This window comes from Pleurodeles waltl, chromosome 5 (genome assembly GCF_031143425.1).
Source record: "Pleurodeles waltl isolate 20211129_DDA chromosome 5, aPleWal1.hap1.20221129, whole genome shotgun sequence".
Classification (NCBI taxonomy): domain Eukaryota; kingdom Metazoa; phylum Chordata; class Amphibia; order Caudata; family Salamandridae; genus Pleurodeles; species Pleurodeles waltl.
In genome coordinates, this window is record NC_090444.1 from 48,092,587 (window position 1) to 48,112,539 (window position 19,953).

At 45.5% G+C, this 19,953-nt stretch overlaps 1 protein-coding gene across 1 annotated transcript in view; it reads left to right on the plus strand.

Moving 5' to 3' along the window:
• Positions 1-5,046: 5,046 nt before the first annotated feature.
• Positions 5,047-19,953, plus strand: part of LOC138297201 (antileukoproteinase-like) — a 44,118-nt gene continuing 29,211 nt past the window's right edge. The window contains exons 1-2 of the mRNA XM_069236688.1: positions 5,047-5,221; positions 17,177-17,281. Coding sequence (XP_069092789.1) covers positions 5,134-5,221; positions 17,177-17,281 — 193 coding nt within the window. The 5' untranslated portion in view covers positions 5,047-5,133. The remainder of the gene's footprint in view (positions 5,222-17,176; positions 17,282-19,953) is intronic.

Genomic DNA, 19,953 nt, shown 5'->3' on the forward strand with positions numbered 1-19,953 from the left:
TGGAACCCCAATACCCTGGGTACCTTAGTACCATATACTAGGGAATTATAAGGGTGTTCCAGTATGCCAATGTGAATTGGTAAAATTGGTCACTAGCCTGTTAGTGACAATTTGGAAAGAAATGAGAGAGCATAACCACTGAGGTTCTGGTTAGCAGAGCCTCAGTGAGACAGTTAGTCATAACACAGGTAACACATTCAGGCACACTTATGAGCACTGGGGCCCTGGCTGGCAGGGTCCCAGTGACACATACAACTAAAACAACATATATACAGTGATAAATGGGGGTAACATGCCAGGCAAGATGGTACTTTCCTACACACCCTCACACAAAAAACTGATAACCACCCCACAGGGATCCCGGCAAACAGGAATAGGCTGAAAGAGGAACTTGTGCTCTTCAAAATCACTCTTTCAAGTTTCCCCCAATTCAAAGGATTTTGGGGTACATAAATTGGGTCTCTGACTCCACCAAATCAGACACTTCTGGATCTACACTTGGACTCTGACAGAGGAACTCCTCTGGACTGCTTTGCTGAGAAGGACTGCTGCCCTGCTTGTTGCCCTGCTGCCTACTGGCCCCTGACTGTGATGGAAGCACTCTGCCTTCCCCAAAAGTGTTCTCAAAGGGCTTGGATTGAGCTTACCTCCTGTTCTGAATTCTCAGGGCCAACACAGACTTCACTTACTAGATGTTAGCTAATTCACTGACTTCAGCAACACTAGTAACGATTTCAGGAATGACAGCACTGACACCGCAGCCTGCTCCAGTTCTGTAGTTCTCACTGCACACAACAACTGCGACCTGCAATGCAAGTCCAACTTTGCTGCGACACAGCTGATGCCCGCAGTGTTATCACGACAGTGTGAAGTCGACACATTTTGTCTTGACCGACTGGGTCCATTGACCCAGCCGGGGTACCAGGAACTGACACCTTGCCAGCTCCCCCTGCAACCGGACGGAACCATTGCCTTGCCTCCCCTGCCTCACAGTACAGGACTGATGCCTCACCTCCCCGGATGCCGTAAGGGGCTGATGCCACGCGGCACCAGTGATGCCTCATCTCCATGACTCCGTGCAATCTCTTTGTTTACTCGTTTTCAAAGGTACTGTGCCTGGGGGTCCGTACGACTCTGTGACCGGTGCCTGTGGCATCAGACCATTGCGAATGACTCGTCAACGACTCTGTGATAGTACCAGTTGGAGCGAAGCGCTTTAGTGGGATTTAATCTTTAAAAATTAATACATTTGCTTGTATACATTGGATTTTCATCTATTATCTATTGTTCTAAACACGTGTGATGTATTTTTGTAGTGTTTTTCTACTGGGTTATTGTATGATTTACTGCACAGATACTTTACACATTGCCTTCTACGTTAAGCCTGACTGCTCAGTACCAAGTTACCAGAGGGTGGGCACAGAATAATTTGGATTGGATTATGACTTACCCTGGCTAATATTGTGGTCCCTACTTAGACAAGGGTGTATACCCCTGTCAACCAGAGACCCCATTTCTAAAAATTGAGGATCCAGAATTTCTGAATAAATTTTGTTGTATTGGAACCAAGTGCTCGAGGGATTTGATGGTCCTTTCAATTAAAAGAGCAGAACGTATAAGCAAACAGTAACAGAAAAGAGGCTATTTTGTGTAAAATATATGTGGATACAAACCGAATAATGAAATATAAAGAAACATATTATTGCACACAGGATTATGGTGCTGGTTTGTGTATGTGATTGTACTTGATTGGTTGATGGCAGGTGGGGGTCCAGTGTGTATAGTTTTCTGATATTTCTCTTCACTGTTTCAATACCTGAACCCCTGAGTGTAGAAAAGTGCCAGCCTCCTACACTGAGTATCCCTGGAAGTCACTGAAAGTCGGGGGTGTGAGCGCAGGTGTAGGTCTACACTCCATAACCCTTTATCTCTGTTGTCAAAGATTGGACTTGAGAGCCAGGGCAGAGAATAATGCAGGCTGGTGGTAAACAATTTTGTCATCTTCTGAAAATAAAATACCTTATTTTTGTATTTTAAGACACTTTCCTAACTAACACCTGGACTGATGCTTCTGTGGCCAAGAATTACAGGAACTGTCACATATTTTCTGCCCATACTGTGGCAATGACTAAGAGATTCAGCTGAATTAAGGACATATGTCCCTGCTTCCGCGTCCCATCCATGGGTGTATATCTTATGTTATCTGTATTATACTTATTTGCATAGCGCCTTCAATCATTAGCACACCATTCTAGTGCTATGATCTCTTCCAAGATCCTCCAAGCTCCCGGATGGGGATTCTTCTGACTGCAACAATGCTTGCTAGTGGGATATTTGACTAGGAGACCATTGCAATGTTCCCTGGAATCCCTATCTCACAGCCATCCAGAGCATCCTGGATTCAAGCGGGATCTTAGGAAAAGACCCTTTTTGGTATATTTATATCACCTCTGAATGCCTGACTCATTGCCTGGTGCGGAGGCAGGAAATATTAAACAGGATGCGACATGGATGAAAGACGTCACTTTTTCCAGACAAAACTACGGTCCTGGCTCTGACTTCCCTAAAGCACTGGAGAACTGCAGCCACTACACATACATGTCTGGTCATCTATCGTCCAGACCTAACACAAAAGGCGAGCAGGAATCCAGGCCATTCAGTTTCTCCGAGAAGACTTCTGATGGGCCTTAGAGTCTCTCCTGAAACTGTACTCTTACTTACCTGACTGAGCTGAACTTCTCTACAGAAAATGATATAAGCATCTGAGCAACAGGAAACTCAGATGAATTACTCTTCTGCTTAGTTGTATTACTTCTGTTTGCAGCTGGGCAAAATTTAAATTACGCTGACATAGTTCACGTTAGGAGCTTTGCGTTATGCTTGTTACATGAAAGTCCTGAAACTAGCCCATTGCGCCACTTCATGTAAATATACACCTTTTGCAGTAAAAAAATTACTTAGACGCCCCGTCTGCAGGATAAATGTACTGCAAAGGCACAAGAACAGAACTTGAGTGGCTGTTTTTCGCGGTGTAAAATGCATCCTCGCGTCATTCATGGATGCATTTTGCGCTAAAATTTAGTATGAAATAACAGATTAGCATTTTTTTGTAATTACTGTTACATTTGTATAATTTTGCCAAATTTCACGTACTTATGGGAAAGCAAATTATGTAAATTTCAAACAGCCCTACATCCTGTTATGCCTAAAGCAGCAGGAGATGTCATTGGCATAGGATGGCCTTTTCCTTGCTATTTCCCAGTGTATCCAAGGACCTTCAAGAATCATCCTTGCAGTCTTTCAAGCATCCCAGCTTAGCAAGTATATACCTCTGCTGATACCCCCTCTATCCCATCACTCCCCACCCCATGCTGACCAATCATATTAACTACTAACTGGGAGGACGCCATTGTAAAGTCAGGAATGCATGGCCCACTTAAAAATACATCTTATCCCTGTGGCCAGATTCAGTAACTAACCATAACAAGCATTTGCAATGTAATGGGTCTTGCATATTTCAAACAAGTTAATTGTCATCTTTTGAAAACAGCGCCCACGAACAACAACAAAAGAAAACATGAGAAGAAACTGAGAAAAGACAACTTGGCAAAATAAAATAAAGTTAGCCTTAAAAAATAAAACGTTGCAATTTTGTGCCTGCTGGGCACGTTTTTGCCAGTCACAAGAATTCAGTTTGCGGTGCACTTGAAGTTAAAAACAACAAATACTACCTTGATAATGTCAGTTGCAATGGACGGGCACTAATTAGGTTGCATCTATTGGTGCTTGATCCCTGCTCCACACAGAGGAACAGAAATGATGCCAGACATGCCTTGACCAATTAGGAGGCTGTGAAAAAGAGTGCCATGTGAACCAACAAACAGTGAGCTCTTTACAGGACACAACAACATCTCGCAAGTGAGACGCATGCGCAAGCACATGCACTCGCAGGCTTGAACCCAAAAAGTGACAAGCCCTCCCTTAAACACACGCAACTCAGTCACTGGCTAGAGAAAGAATGAGAAGCAGTAAAAGGAAAGCTGTTACAGAGGTACTGGCCTCCTGGCAGACCTCTAGGCAAGCAAGTTTTCCGAAGGCTCATGGAACAGATACTGGGCTCGAGAAAGGCTTGTTGTAGGCCATCTTGGCATGCTCTAGGCATGTTCCCCTTGCCCATTGAAGTGTTCTAACCGAACCTGCACAGGAGCCCAAACAGCATCAATTTCCCTAAGCTATTAAGACAATAAAAGAAGCAACTACCAATGCTAGTGTATTTAGTCAAACAAATGCCTTGAATTCAGTGCCTGCTCTATTTAACCCTAATACATATAGTGAAGGGTTCCATACAATCCCATATGAACGTATCATGCATATTTGTAAAGCACACGTTCACTCCCTTGGGCATCTTGGCGCTGGAGAAGAGATGCTTACATCACCCAACTCAATGGCACTCATTTTATCGACCCCAGAAAAATAAAAGCCTGGGATTTAAAACTGTGATCATATGCTAGAAACAGAGATAAGCAGAGAACAGGAACCTGGAAGAGGATGAGCATGTTTTAGGGTTGAACTTGTGGGTGAGTTAAAAGGAGCAATATAAGTTTCATGGAAAGGAGAAAGCAGAGTTGCCTGACTTCAGGCTGCTGTCCTCAAGCATTTTGTGCGGTGACAGGGAAGAGGTATAATAATCTTTGTACAGGACCAGGTACTACAGGATGGTAGTAATAAACTAAGGTGCATGTCGTACCAATACACTGGAACATGCAAATTCCAATAAAACGCTGCAATGAAGCAAGCATGGTCCAGGGTGGCAGAGAGGAGAGAAAGAGAGGGCGAGGACTGGGGGCTGGACAGGATGTTTGGGATAAAAAAGGCATCAACTGAGGCAGGCTCCTCTGAGGTAAATGCTCCAGGAATGCTTGACCTTACCTTGCTAGGTTTCCATTGTTCTTCTGTTCTGAGAGCTCTGGACTGTGAAGTGCCATTGTGAGGCATACAGGGCTCTGTGCCACCCACGCTGATGTGCCAGTTCAGTGGCATGATCCCTTGCCATGCATGCCTGCCTAAAAACCCTGGTCCTGAGTCTGTATTTGGGAACTCTTAGATCAAGTCATTCTTCGTGATAGTGCCAAGATGGTCTTCAGGGCACGTTTGCTTGCGCTCAGCCTCCTTGGGCTCTCCTTGGCTGTGTCTTGTGTAATGGGCCAGAACTGGATTAAAGGTGAGCAAAGACATTCAGAGAGCAAGGGCTTTCAGCGTCTGCAGAGAACTGGGTGGTACGAGGGGGTAAAGCAAGATCTTTTCTGCCATGACCATAGGTTCCATCTTAGTGCTGGAGAGTGGCACTACCTATACATTCCATTAGTCCGCAAGAGAAATTTATGGTTTATTTTGAATTGATTCAGTTTTAGATTTCTGTTGATGAAATGTCTCTAGTTAAAATGCCAAGCCTGGTCCTCTCTGAACCACAACACAAGCAACCTAGGACCGGTTTCAGCCTTGTTAAATGGCAAAACTGGGGTGGCATGGTGTGCAAATTAACAAAGGACTGGAATGTGGTCTCGAGGATTCACAGTGGGTGACCTTACTTTAAGCATTCCATCCATCACTTTTTCAAAACGTAAGTGTGTACCCCTAAGTGGGACTGATATGCCCAGATGTGGTTCCCATGCAAACTGTGTTACTGGAATCTAGCTATATATGGATGAAAAGTCCTAGTATAGGGAAACCCTTCCTAGGTTGCTTGTATTCTGGTTTCTTCGTGGAACTCACTCCACCCTACTGGAAGGCACCTGAACCTCCCTTCTTGGGGGTCTCTCCAAGGTACCTTCTTTGACAGTTTGTTGATGATCCAAAGTCCACTTTCTTTGCAGGCTTCTTGGGGTCAGTTAGCTTGCTGTCAATCAGATGTTTGTGCACCTCTGTGAAGCAAGTACTGAATATGTGCTCTCTCAAAATTAGATCATAGGTGGTGGGGGAAGGTGGAGAGATGGAGGGGAGGAACTGAGGATTTGTTGGGCAGAGGTGCACATAGAGCAGCACACAGGCAGTGGAACATTCAAATGATCAAATATGGTGTAAGAACATAAAAGTCACTGTTGTCCATAGTCGACCTGACTGGGCAATAAATTCCAACACTGTAGGGTGCATTCCCCTTTTATAGGATCCTATGAGTGTATACAATAAACAAGTATCCAAAATAAAAGAAAGGTGAGAATAGAATGGAGGAGAAAGAGAAAACAAGAACATGAACAATTGTCCAATGTGCCTAGAAGTACAGGACTTCGTAGCCTTACCTGAATAGTCTGCTGTGATGCGTGGCCGATGTAGGCTGCAGGGCATTCATAACCAAGGCGCGAGTGACATTTGGTGATCTGTGTCAATCACCCTGCTGTCACACGTTACCGGGCATGGGCCTGCCCAAGACCGCTGAACAAAGGGAAGTGCCCAGACAATTAGAGCCAAACCACCTTCCTTCAGTAAGTCTTAGGGGGTCATTCCAACCTTGGCGGGCGGCTACCGCCGCCCGCCAGGCGGAAACCGCCATTTGGCCACCATGCGGCCAAATTTCCGCGGTCCCCATTCCAACATTCCCGCTGGGCCGGCGGAAATGAGGGCCGCAACACAGGAGCCGGCTCCAAATGGAGCCGGCGGTGTTGCGGCCATGCGACGGGTGCAGTTGCACCCGTCGCGCTTTTCACTGTCTGCTAGGTAGACAGTGAAAAGCTGGCTAGGGCCCTGTTAGGGGGCCCCTGCACTGCCCATGCCACCGGCAAACAGGCTAGCGGTAAGGGGGTCAGAATCCCCAGGGCAGCGCTGCCCTGGCGGATTCTCCCAGCCGGGGCAAAAACAGCGGGAAACCGCCGGCCCCGGCGGGACGACCGCGGCTTTACCGCTGCGGTCAGAATGGCTGTTGAAGCACCGCCAGTCTGTTGGTGGTGCTTCCGTCATTCGTGACCCTGGCGGTCCAAGACCGCTAGGGTCAGAATGACCCCCTTAGTCTCCACTGCCTTGCTACCCCATAAGAGTCAAGAGCTAAAATAGGGTGTTTGGTTCCCACTGAGGACAACTGAGGAACTATTACTTGTGCTGGCTTCACAACTAATAGCCCAATTTCCAACATTGTTGCTCAGCAGCGGGAAATGGGGTATCCCAGTTATGGTATGCATAGATACATTTGATAACTCCATGTCCCAAACATTACCTATGCATTAATGCACATATATGAGAGTGCAAGGCTCTGAGAGGGGTTCAAAGGTTTGGCTCGGTGAACTCTAGATGTGGGAAGGAAAAGCTCCCGCACACATGTATCACGTAAAAGCATTAATTATTGATAAATGTATTGACTGTGTAAGTTAAGGCTAGCTAGCATTTTTGAAATGTGATGTCTGTGTAGGCTTTCGCACACAGTGTTTCCCCTAGAGTTTCACAGAGTATAGATTGTCTGTTGAACCTTTGCGCTACACACTGGGCCTGTATGAGGATGGTGCTTCTCTACAGGTTTAGGGGCTATAACAGATACCCACACCATAGATTTGGGTGTAGGGGTTGGCTGTGCTTTCAGGGGTGTAGCTTACCCAGGCACTGAAGCTTTCCCATGAGGGAGCCCACCATGGTCATTCTTTCTACTGCATTTTTCTCACTATTGGCACAGGCCAGAAACCACTGGAAGGGTGAGGTTGGAGGGTATGTAGTAGTAGTGACCCTACCCCAACCATTCCCATGGTGGGGTTGCAAGAAAGTTGTGGTTCGCATGGTCCCCATTGGTAATCTGCTGGGCAGAGGGAGCTAGCCCAAGGTGGCCCACAAAAGTGTGTGGCCCTTTGGAGGGATGGTTCTCATGATTGAAGGTGTAATGGCTGACCCTGAGGAAATCACTGAGGGGGTAAGACTCCCTAGATTCCTGGAATGGGTTGATGGTGGACCCTGACATGTCAGAGTAGGGTAATCAACTGCCTAAGAGAAGTGTAGGATGTCATCCTAGGGCTGTTGTTGTTTGGTGCCTGAGGTGGTAGCTGGGGTGATGTCCAGCCGGTAGGCCAATCAGGTAGGTCCTGTGGGTTAAGGTCCCAGAACCGAGGGTTGAATCCCTGCAGCTGAGAGGAGCTATGGCCCCAGCATATTGTGAGGGTATGTAGGAGGTTCTGCCATGAGCAGGCCCTTGCCTGGTGCATTGCTGGTGTACTACCCATGGAGAAATTATCTGAGCCCCCTCAGAATCCTGGTTCACCAGGCAAAGGCTCAGCAGGAGGGGACAAGCTCTGCGCTGGGTTGGTTGATGGGTTCAGCACTAGAGTATGGAGAAGGCTGACAGGAGGTTCTGCCATAAGTAGGTCCCTGCCTACTGGTGCATTACTGGTGTGCCAGCCTTAGGGGATGCTCTGGGGCCCCCTGATGTCCAGGTTTTCCAGGCATTATGTTGAATTCTATATTGTTTTAATGGGAAGCAGGTGTTAACTTAGACTTCTGGCTTGCAGACCTGTGCATCCATCACCTAGTGACTTTTACACTACTTAGCTTGCTCTGTTTTAGGGCAATTATTTAATGATATCGTTCAAAGATGGCTGCATTGTTTTTAGTTAGGCTGATGTTTTAGTTTCATGTTATCAGTGCCACCCTGCTAAGGCATCACTATCAAGCGACAAAGATAAACAAACTGTAGGTATTCACATTAGGTACTTTCCCTCTTTGTGCTTTTGAGGTAATTGTTTATGGATTTGCCGCCCCAAGCATGTCTTGTTGTCTATTGTTTGGAAACAGTCCACACATCAGGTGTCCTATCAGATCTGTATAAATACATCTCACATAGACAGATAGTCAGAGGGATTCTTACCAGATGCCATCGATGCTATCTCTGCTACACGTTGCTATGATGCTTACCCTGTCTTTGTGTCCCCACGGAGTCTGATCTAAAGACCTCATTCCAAGGTAATGAGGGTTGGGGGGTTCTTCTCAAGGACATGGTACTGGCAGATTAAGTTTTAACACACCTAGCTCTCTTCTAGGTTAGAGATTAGGTTCATCATGGTATGTTTATAAAGTCCAATTAGAAATGAGGAGTCTTGCATAGTCACATTTCACCGTTCATCATTTTCATTGATGCCTTCTCCATCAGGAGTCTCCATCATCTGTTAACAGTGGAACTTTTATACCCGACTTATCATGGTCGGTTATATCTCTTGACTTGAGATACACATTATTTTGGGACAAAATTCCGCTGTGCATATACTGTTTATTCCACATATACGGGACCGTTCAGCATATTGGATAATGTGAAAATACATACATTGTCTGTCTTGAAAAAGTCAATTTGGCGAAACACGTGTCGGCTGTTGTTGCATGGGACTGGCTGCTCCTGATTATTCTCTTCATCTATGAAAGAATAAAAGAATTAGGAACAGTGAAATGTGACTACGCAAGACTCCTCATTTCTAATTGGACTTTATAAACATACTAGGGTGTGCTGTGGTATTTTGAACATTGTATTGTCACTTTTGTTCAGGATGGTAACTTTGGGCTTTAAAACGGGCAGCTTTCGAGGACTGGGCCTGGCAGACTTCTGCTGGGTGCACTTTAGAGAGGTGTACCAGAGGCATAAATACCCGTGGTGAGGGTGTGCAGGAGGTCCTGAAGGAACAGGTCTCTGTCTGATGCTTTATTGGTGTGTCAGCTTTGGGGTATATGCCCTGGGGCCCCTTGAAGTCCTTGTTCACCAGGCAAGATTTCAGTGGGAGAGGACAATCCCATGACGGAGTGTGGTGAAAAGAGGCAGTGTGGTCCTCATGTTGACTTGTTGAATGTTTCACTGGGGGACCTGCATGATCCCCCATTGATCTTCAAGATTGTGGCATATAGGCTGGGAAGTCATGTCCTGCTGACCCAGTGGGGCTGGAGGGAGTCCCCGGGTGAGGAGGTTCCTGTGATGGTCTTATCTAGGAGCACTCCGTGATTGGGCTTGAGTCTCTTTAGGGGACACAGTCATCCCAAAAGGGTGGTGGCAGCATAGACCCCAGAGTAACTGCTGAGGGTGAGGGTCAGCAGCCTGTTCAAGGGGCTTGTGTGACTCAGTTCTGTTGGGGGTACTGGATTGGGTCTTCTTCAGATGGCGGACACCCGGTGACCCATGTGGCAGGTGTTAGACCTGTCATATGTGTTGGCACCAGGGCAGAAGTACTGGACCCTTTCAGAAACAGAGGGTGGGTACAGCGTTGCTTGACCCAGGGCAAGGTTGGGCCAAATTCTGCTCAGTCCATATAGGTGGTTAATGTCCTGCATGCATCTGATCTAGAACCAGAAGGGTGCAGTCTAGGTTCCCTGTAGGGATCTGCGGCCACATGGTTAAGTTAAGTGGGAGGTCTTAGCATGGAAGGGCCACTGGAAGTTCTCAGTGGCAGCAGACAACTGGCCAATGGTGTTTCTGGTCAGAACCAATTGCCATTTGTTACCCCTGAGTAGGTAAGAGTACCCATGAGTGATGGATATCCCTTTCCCACTCTCAGCTGGCGGTGGCACATGTTACTCTGGGTTCTGCCCCAGCAATACACCTGGATTTTTTGCTATTTTGATCACCCAGTTTTTGGACTTTTTTTACTCTGGGTGAGTCTCCCTACTGGTGTCTCAGCCAAGGTAATCGCATGGTAACTGGATTGCATGTGTTCACTGCCAGTGACTGCCTTTTAAGATAAGGTTTCTCTGACGCAGCACAGGTAGGGGCTACTTGCCTGGTAACACATGAACATGTGTGCACACATGTGTGCAGGCTGCATGTGAGAAACTACTGTCATGCACAGCCCAGTAACAGCGCAAAGGTACCCTTCCACAATAAAGACTCTGCAGGGTTAAATATTTACCTGGAGTAGCCCTCATGAGGGTAGTGTACACTATTAGGAGGAGAGTTAGTGTGCTTTACTGTTTTAATTATAGTTACACTCTATTATACACATAGGGAGGGAACTGCATTAGAATATAGTGTCCCTTTCCCTTGGTTTACAGAAACTCATTGATGTCTTGAATTAGAGTGTAACCTGTGCGAGAAACTCAAATTAGCAGCGTCAAAAATAATAACTGTCCATCTTGTGGAACATTCAGAGTCCTATTGACCTATTGTTTGGTTGCCTGAAGGTGAGGAATGTGTCCCAAAGCTGTTTGTTTTTATCTAGGGCAGGCTTCAGGACCCTGTTGGTTATGTCTGGTGCAAGACCTAGTTGTTACCTTAAAGAGTAGCTAAAATAAAAGGGTAGGAAAAGTAGTCATGAGAATTGAGGAGGCTACAAAAAGCAGAGGCAGCTTGAAGCCCTAATTTGTGTTTTCTTTTTATTATTGTGTAATTTGGGTGACTCCTAGTACTTACCCACTGCCCTTTATCTCTGAGGTTCATTGGTGGCCGCGTTTCCTGGGCTTCTGCCTTCCTGCCAAAGACATCTGAAAAGGAAAAGAAAGGGTTTAGAGGCTGCCAAATAATCTCAAGCAAGAGAAATCAAAGCCTTTGTGTTAATGCTTATTTACTTCAAATAAAACCATCTTTATCACATGACTATGGGTGTGTCTTTTAACCCTTGTGACACTGCCTTGCATTTCATTTATGTTTGCTGTTATAATACACACAGTTTTAATTCTTAGAATGTCTTATTGCCAAAAGGCCTGTAAACTAATGCCTTATCAAGAAGTATCCTGTGTTGTGTAGCGGAATATAACTGTTGACAGGTGTCTAAAGCACACACATTGACCATTATACAAATGGTAAAAAAATTGCACCTGTGTTGGAGATTGCCTTTTGTAGTTCTTTCTGGATGAAGGCCCATGGAAGAGTACACTGCCACTGAACATTGTAATGAAGTAGACCCTAATATCCTTGTGTAGCAGAAGGAAGTCTACTTCGGCTATTCTCATCTCAGACTAGATGCAGCATTCTATTAACCTTCCACAAGGAACCAATCCTTCTCAAGTTTATTTGCAAGCCATGCTATAAAGAATTAATGTCTTTAAATGGGAGGTACTAAAGCTTGACATTAGTCTTAAGACATTTGGGGATTCGCTGATGCCCAAAGAAAAGTCTGTGATTGTTGGCTTCTCCAGGTCAGTGGGATAGGAGAGAAGCCAGAAGAGAACAACAGCAGATCCACCTGAAGGAGAATGTTATTCCTCCATCAAGAGAGGGTCCGAGGTCTGGTCCAGGAATTTGTTGAAGACATGAGGAAACACCTGATGAATCATCCAGTATTCCCACAGTTTGCAGTATGTTATTGGCCCATAAAATGAGCAATGAACTGTGCTTCTGATTTGATTTATATACACTTACCATCCACACAATCCAAGAGCAGGGAACAAAGTGAAATATGTTCTTGTTATTTTAGCATGAAGCTGATTTCTTTCTGTACTGCAATTGAAAACAGTTACATTCAGATACTGACTTTAGACCAGCTACCAGATAATGTTTAGCTGCTGCTGGGACTCTTCTGTAGAATGTAAAAGGACTCTTTCCAGCCCTAACCATCTTCTAGAGGATCATGGAGTACACAACAAAATGCATTGTCTTCCTCAAAGGACAAGTACAAGAAGAAACTCCTGAAATAACTCAATCTGCTTCTGGACTAATGTTTGAGGTTGTCCCCGACAACTGCTAATTCTGCAGCTTTAAGTATGAAATACTATTTGTCTTGGGAAGAGGACTAGAGGTGGCCACAGCAGGGTGGAGGCCCTCAGGACCTATCCTCAGCCCACAACTCTGAAAGAACTGTAAACTTTACTAGGATTCTGTAAGGGAAGCATTTTGTGCCAGGATTTGACAAGATGATCAATTCTGCAACTGAACTGACTCAAGGATCCTACTGGAACAATACTATGAAAAAGAAGACAGACCATTGATCACCCCAGCTCTGCCTTATCACAAGGTCTAAGAGAAATTTGGTCGCCGCTGGACAACAGAATAAGATTTGTGTGCCAACAGGTATTGAGGTCTTGCTCTGAGTTCCCGTTGCAGAAGGAAAAAATAGAGTTCGGAATCAATGTAGTCATCTTCTTCAGATTTTGACACCTCCAAGGGGTGAAAACTAGAATGGGATTAATTATCCTCAGTAACTCTGCCAGTCCCTACACAAAAAACATTACCGATGTGGTGCCCAACCTGCTACATGTTACTGATGTCATTGAAGATGGTCTGGATGCCTTTTAGAGACCTACTGAAATTTGTCCAACACATTCAAAGAAGATTTCTGTACAGCTTAGCTGAGATATCCCATCATGGCAATAACAAGCATGCTGAATTTAAACAAATATTGTACAGAATCAGGAGGTTGTTATGCTGCACCCATGCTGAAAACAATATTGAGTGGCATTCCAGGATCTGTATGTCTTAAGTTTCTTTAAATGGTTCACCCCAGAGGACTGTTAATTATTGGTTCATGTGGTTGTGCAAACTCACCATGCAATAATTTCACTATTTTGTATCAGGTCCTGTTAGGTTACTTTTCTTAACATTAGGTCAGTCCCGGGTAGCTGTGGTACAGGGCACTCAGGCTTGTAAAAAGTAAGAAACATAACACAATAAAAACCCAACTCCACCTTATAAAAGCAATGTATTTTTCCATTTTAAATTATACACCAAAACAAAAAACTCTATTGAAGTGGACTGGAGATAGGATTTTTCAAAGGTAGAATGTATCACAAAAAATCACATTAAATCATAGCATTTCACTAAGCAGTGTTCTATGAGCCTTGACCGAAGCCTAAAGGCAAGTTTGAAGCCAACTGTGATGGTGTGCAGGTCCGATACAGGGGTGCAAGATGATCCTGGTCAAAGTATTACCTTTGTACTTAGAAGCTTCTTCAATTCTTTCTCTTGCTGACAGGCTCGTTGGCGGGAAACTATTCAATGTGGGTGCAGTGCTGGATTCAGGGTTGTTGGATCCATGGAGTCCAGTGCTCTGGTGGCAGCCTAAGTTCTCAGAAACCAGCAGGTGTTGTAGTGGGAGGAATCCAAAGGTGGGAGCTGGGCAGAGCTTCAACATCAATGGGAGCTGAGTAGCAGTTTTGTTATACACCCTGATTCTTTTGAGTTCCAGGCTGCCCAAATTGCAGTCTTTTTTAGAAAAGAGTACGCTGTAGTGCTAGCCAAGAGTAGGTACCTCTTTGGGACTTGGATTCAATCTCCCACAATGTAACAGCAGGGTCACAAGCATCTCCAGTTGCTAGCTGTCAGCTGGGATCTTCCAAATGCAGACTTCTTAAGCTTCTGTGCTTTTGGACCTTTAACAGGGAGCTAGCTGACTAGCCATTAGAGTCTACTCTGTATTTTCTGGCATCAGTGGGAGCAGATCCTGACCTTGGGGCTGGTGAACATGGGTTCAACAGCAGGAACAGTCCCTGTTCTGGAAGCCTGGCTCTGGTTCAGCAGGAACATTCTTCCTTGATGCAGCCTTTCTTTGTAAGCCCCACAGTTCAGCAGATGCAGTCCTTCTTCTGTTCTTCCACAGGTCTAGCAGTGTCTTGACTGAAGAGGGGCTGCAAGAGTGCCAGCTTTATCACTGACACAAGCCAGTGGGTGGGGGAGACTCCCTGACCATTATTTATAAGAAGTTCAGAGGCCAACCCTACTATCTCATACGTCACTTCCTGGGGGGTTGGCACTAGAGCAATTTCAGGGGGCACTTTTCTTCCCAAATCCAAGAAGAAGAATGTCTTCTCTTTGGCCGCGCTTAGGTGCACACTGAGCTTTGTCTTGTATAATAACAGAAAAATAGCTGTTTTTCTGTCTTTGAAGCACAAAATCTGCAGGCAACGCCTCCCCAGGTCATTCTGTAGGAGAAGGTCATACCTCTTCCCTGCAGCAGTCCTCTTGTTCTCTTTCTAGAGGCTACTGCACACCCCAAAGGGGACTAAGTGAGAGTCAGATTATTTCTTAAAAGGTTAACAGATCCTTAGGCAGGTAAATACTGACTGTCCAAATTTACTGTTTAAAAAAATTGTCACATTAAATCAGACTTTACCAAACTATTTGATTTAATTTAAATTTGATACCTTGCAGTACCAACTTTGGTATTCACAAATGAGTACTTATAAAAAGGGTGTTAAGGTGGCTTCTCTCCCTCTGAGCACAGGTAACCACTGTACGATGTCTCCTGGTGATGTCTTCTGACTGGATCCAGTTCCTGCCTCTCCTCCTGCATGGGAGCTCATGCTAGGCACCTGTGTACTCCTGACTGTGGGGCTATCCCAAGATTGGATAGATCTCTGTCTCTCTTCCATCCAGTCCCAAGTGCTCTTAGCTCCTTTAAAAAAGAACATTTCGTTCCCCAAAAAGACCTTTACATGGGCTGTAAATAGCAAGATGTGTTTGCCTCAAGTAGGTTTAAAAGCTAGGAAGGAGCACTGCTGTTGCTGTACCTTTAGGGTATATAATTTTCTTTGAAGAACCATACATCAGGGTGCCCATGCACTGAAAGACACTACTTCGTAACTACTCCCAAACCATGTTTAAAAGACTACAGCACCTCATCCTGGTCCATAGATGCAGCAGACCAACACCTGCCTAACTTGGAATGTAGTCTTCTCCTCCTTATGGGAGGTGTCCCTGAGTGGAGTGTGCCAGACCTTATTGCCATACATGTATAGTATTCTGGCTCCAGCGATAATATGATACTCCAGATGGGTAATGGTTCTGATCCCATGGGGCTTGTATTAAGGAAGGACGTGTGTTATTCCTTGGATGCTGTCTCCCTGTGGTTGGGTCTGTGCTTCCAGACAGTCTGTTTTTGGTTATTTTAGAGTCTGTCAATAGGGCTCTGCATCTGTATTACGTGGTCTGCCCATACACCCTCAGTAACAGTAGAAGTGATCTATGAAACATCCCAGGTTGGGGTATGTTTTGTAGATGCACTTAAGGTTAGTGGCTCTGGATTTAGGGGTGTAAGGGTACACCCACTGGCCTCATTGTGGGGACTGCCTAGGTGCCCTTGGTGACATGCAACAAGGATAAGGGGTGTTTCCTCACCACCTCCTCTGCCAGTGGTTCAGCACACCTATGATGCCCGGCGCTGACTGCGGTTCCTAATACTGGCAGCAGGATACCCCTAGTGACCCATTGCGTATGAATGGGGCCCCAAGTCAGACCAGAGTACAGTTCCTTTCTCCAACGCATCCTGGCTATTCCACTGGATGTTCAAGACCAGTCCATGCTGGAGTTCTGCTGCCTTAGTGAGTCTCGGATGGCAATCAATATTGGCTGCTTTGTTATTGGCATTCCCAGTGCTTCAGATACACCTCTGTCGTCTCGCGTGGTAATGCACAGGTGTCCCTGCATGCATCTTTCTTCATGGGCCCAAGAGTCTGGGAGGTGGACAAGCCCTCTAGCTGCCAACTGTTGCAGCGGTCCAGCACAAGCCTCAGCGGAGGTCCATCCCAGGCCTCTCGGCCCCTCCTGTCATAGGCCGTTGTCCATTGGCACACAGGAATGCTGTTTGGCTGGCGTTTGCCTCCAACACTGTGTGGTTCACCACCAGCGTGCTGTAGTTCCTTCAATGTGTATTCTGCCTCAGAGGGTGTCAGATTCTGGCAGAACCATGGAGAAGCTCAGCTCTGTCCATCTGTAATCGTTCGTGGTAAAACCATGACCCTCTGGCAGTTTGTTCTTGAACGATTGAATTGTTTTAGTTGAATGGTAGTTTAAGTTGTTGTTTGTTATTGTATTGAAGAGTCAGGTGCACTGCAAGAGGTATGTTGTATCTTACATCTGTCACTTACCCTCCCTGAGCCATGAGATCATGCTTAAATTCCACCATTCATGCTGAACAGCAAAGGAATCACTTAAGCAATAACAAGGGAGCAAGGTTGGATTATAAACAGTTCCTGGTCCCACCCCACACTGGTTACTATTATAGAAATGTTTCACTGCAGATAATGTATACTGAACAAAGCTTGAACAATACATAATTTGTGACAGTTACCTCATTCACTAGTTCAATGTACAAGTCATTACTGTTCTACATTTATACAATATTTTGCTTAGCTTTTTAATACTGGACATGCACCTCTTTTCTTTTGTAATCATATATTCTTTGCACTTCAAACATTAACTTGCTGATGTATCTCAGTCTTGCATTGCTAGGAAGACAACAATATATGGATAGTTGTGTAATAATGTTAGACATAGTTTTAAAATGAATGTTGTCATTTGTTACAGAAAAACAAGGAGTCTGTCCCGTACAGTGTAAATATGATTACGAATGCCCAGGATGCCAGAAGTGCTGCTTCGACTGCGGATTTAAGTGCGTGGACCCAGTGGACAGTACGTTATTGTATCATTTTTACTATTAGGATTAATGTCAGTTCATGCCTAAAACAGTGAGGAAAGTGTACACAATGGTATCAAAGGCACCAATGTCAGACTTGGCAAAAGAACAAAGACCAGAATAGATCAGGCTCTCCACTATTCTTTTGAGTAAGTGTGGAAGTTCTGGTACAAAATCCTTCAGACAGGCCTAGACACATGCAAACTCTTCTTTCCCCAGCAGCTGGTTATGTTATGTTCTTATTGTCTGGCCTATATTACTAGGGACACAGAGACCTACATGTTATGAATACAAAAGAAGGTCAAAGGTCCATGGTACTACAGGGTTCAATCAAGTAGGTTATTGCTAGGCACCCAGTCCCAACTGTCTCTAGTGTGTGCCGCCAGCCTTTTTCACCATAATGGTGCAGAGGAGAACTAGTGAACAAAAGTAAACATTTGTACAGTAACATCTCATAGGTTATGTCCTGTCCCCCAAAAAAAAATTGAGTAAAGACATTCTCCCAAATCAAGACATGTTTAGACAATAAATCCACCTCTTGCACTTCAAAGAGATACAATTTGTCCCAAAAAGCAACAGCACAGAAGGGCAGCTAGAGGAACACCATCGCCCAGAGACTTCACTGAGAACAAAGGGAGAGGCACCAAGGAAGACTTCACATTTACTTGTAATTTTGCTGTCAGAGCTGAGAAATCTTCAGTCTTAATCCTAATCCTCCCATTGTATAGAACATTCTTTAGGGGTAAAAAAAGAGCCTATTGGGCCTAGGAGAACTTGCCTGCATCACTCGGGTCAAGCTCAGATTTTAATTTACTTATGCCCTTGATTTATGACCTTAAACGTTTAGGGGTACAGAATAGAGTTGTACAGGCAATGCTCATGCTGGCACTGAGGCCCTCATTCTGACCTTGGCGGGCGGCGGAGGCCGACCGCCAAAGTCCCGCCGTCAGGTTACCGTTCCGCGGTCGAAAGACCGCGGCGGTAATTCTGACTTTCCCGCTGGGCTGGCGGGCGGTCGCCTTCAGACCGCCAGACAGCCCAGCGGGAAAGAGGCTTCCGCGATGAAGCCGGCTCGGAATCGAGCCGGCGGAGTGGAAGCTGTGCGACGGGTGCAGTTGCACCCGTCGCGTATTTCACTGTCTGCGCAGCAGACAGTGAAATACATTTAGGGGCCCTCTTACGGGGGCCCCTGCAATGCCCATGCCAGTGGCATGGGCACTGCAGGGGCCCCCAGGGGCCCCGCGACCCCCCCTACCGCCATCCGGATCTCGGCGGTCCGACCGCCGGGATCTGGATGGCGGTAGGGGGGGTCGGAATCCCCGCGGCGGTGCAGCAAGCTGCGCCGCCGCGGAGGATTCAATGGGGCCGCGGTACACTGGCGGGACCCCGCCAGTGGTGCCGGTCCGACCGCGGCTTTACCGCCGCGGTCGGAATCCCCATTGGAGCACCGCCGGCCTGTCGGCGGTGCTCCCGCGGTCCTCCGCCCTGGCGGTCAAAGACCGCCAGGGTCAGAATGACCACCTGAGAGTCCATATGAATCTCCCCATGGCATACCACCATTGTTTTCCAAAGCAGGTGTGGTCCTGAGCATGACTTATAAGTCCATTGTGGGAAAAGTGTCTCTTGTAGAAAAGTCTTGCTAAAACATCAAGATACTCATAGCCTTTTCATCAGCATAAATTATACGTGTGTTTATAGTTAAATACAGTGTAAAATATGTTTTATACATATATATATCTTCACTGAAAAAAAAACCAAAGGTTACAGGGACGTTATAGTTCTGAATTTACTTTAAAAAAAACAGCAGGCATAGTTAGAGTTCTTTCAAGTCACTATAACTCGCGCCCTAAAGTAACTATAACTTGTGCCTTTGCCATGCACAGTTTTCTTATCAATAATTTTATTGCAAATGTTGCAGTGAGAATATCAAAGATGCAATACAAGATCTCATCAGCGATATGAAATGTGGAATATTTATCTGTGCATAGCAAAGGTGTGAATATTTCTATGGTTATGTACAAGTAAATTTAGAATCTAACTATAATGTCCCTGTAACCTTTGTTTTTTTCAGTGAATTGCTATGTTTTTTTAGCATAAAGTAAATTTAATTACTATATGTTATTCTAACTCCCTTCAGCCATGCGCGTTGGGGGCTGGTCGCAGCCAAGCCCTTCTAACCACCCAAACTTGTGCCTCGCACAGATTTTGGCCATGCGCTGCGCAGGTCGGCCACTGGGCTTGTGTCTCTCAGTGGATCTGTGTGTGGGTGCGTGAGTTTCTGAGTGGGTCTCTGAAAGTGGGTGTGTAAGTCTATGAGTGGATCTGAATGGCTGCATGAGTGCCTGAGTGGGTGTGAGAGTGGGAGCATGAGTCTCTGGGTGCATGCATGTGTGAAAAATTTAGTATATGAATGAGTCTGTTGTTTTTCATTAAAGTTTCCACATTCACAAATTTTTTGTGCAAAATTCATGGAAATTTGAGAAAATGCGCACATTTTCCCAAATATCGCGCATGGTGAAGGCCCCTTATGCCACTTTCAATTAGGATTTTCACCCCTGGGGACTGTGTTCCATGAAACAAGATGGCAACATATTCATGAAAATTCACGAATTTTCGAGATTTCTCAAAGGATCAAAGTCCCTAGAGATTCAAATTTATTTTCCTTTCA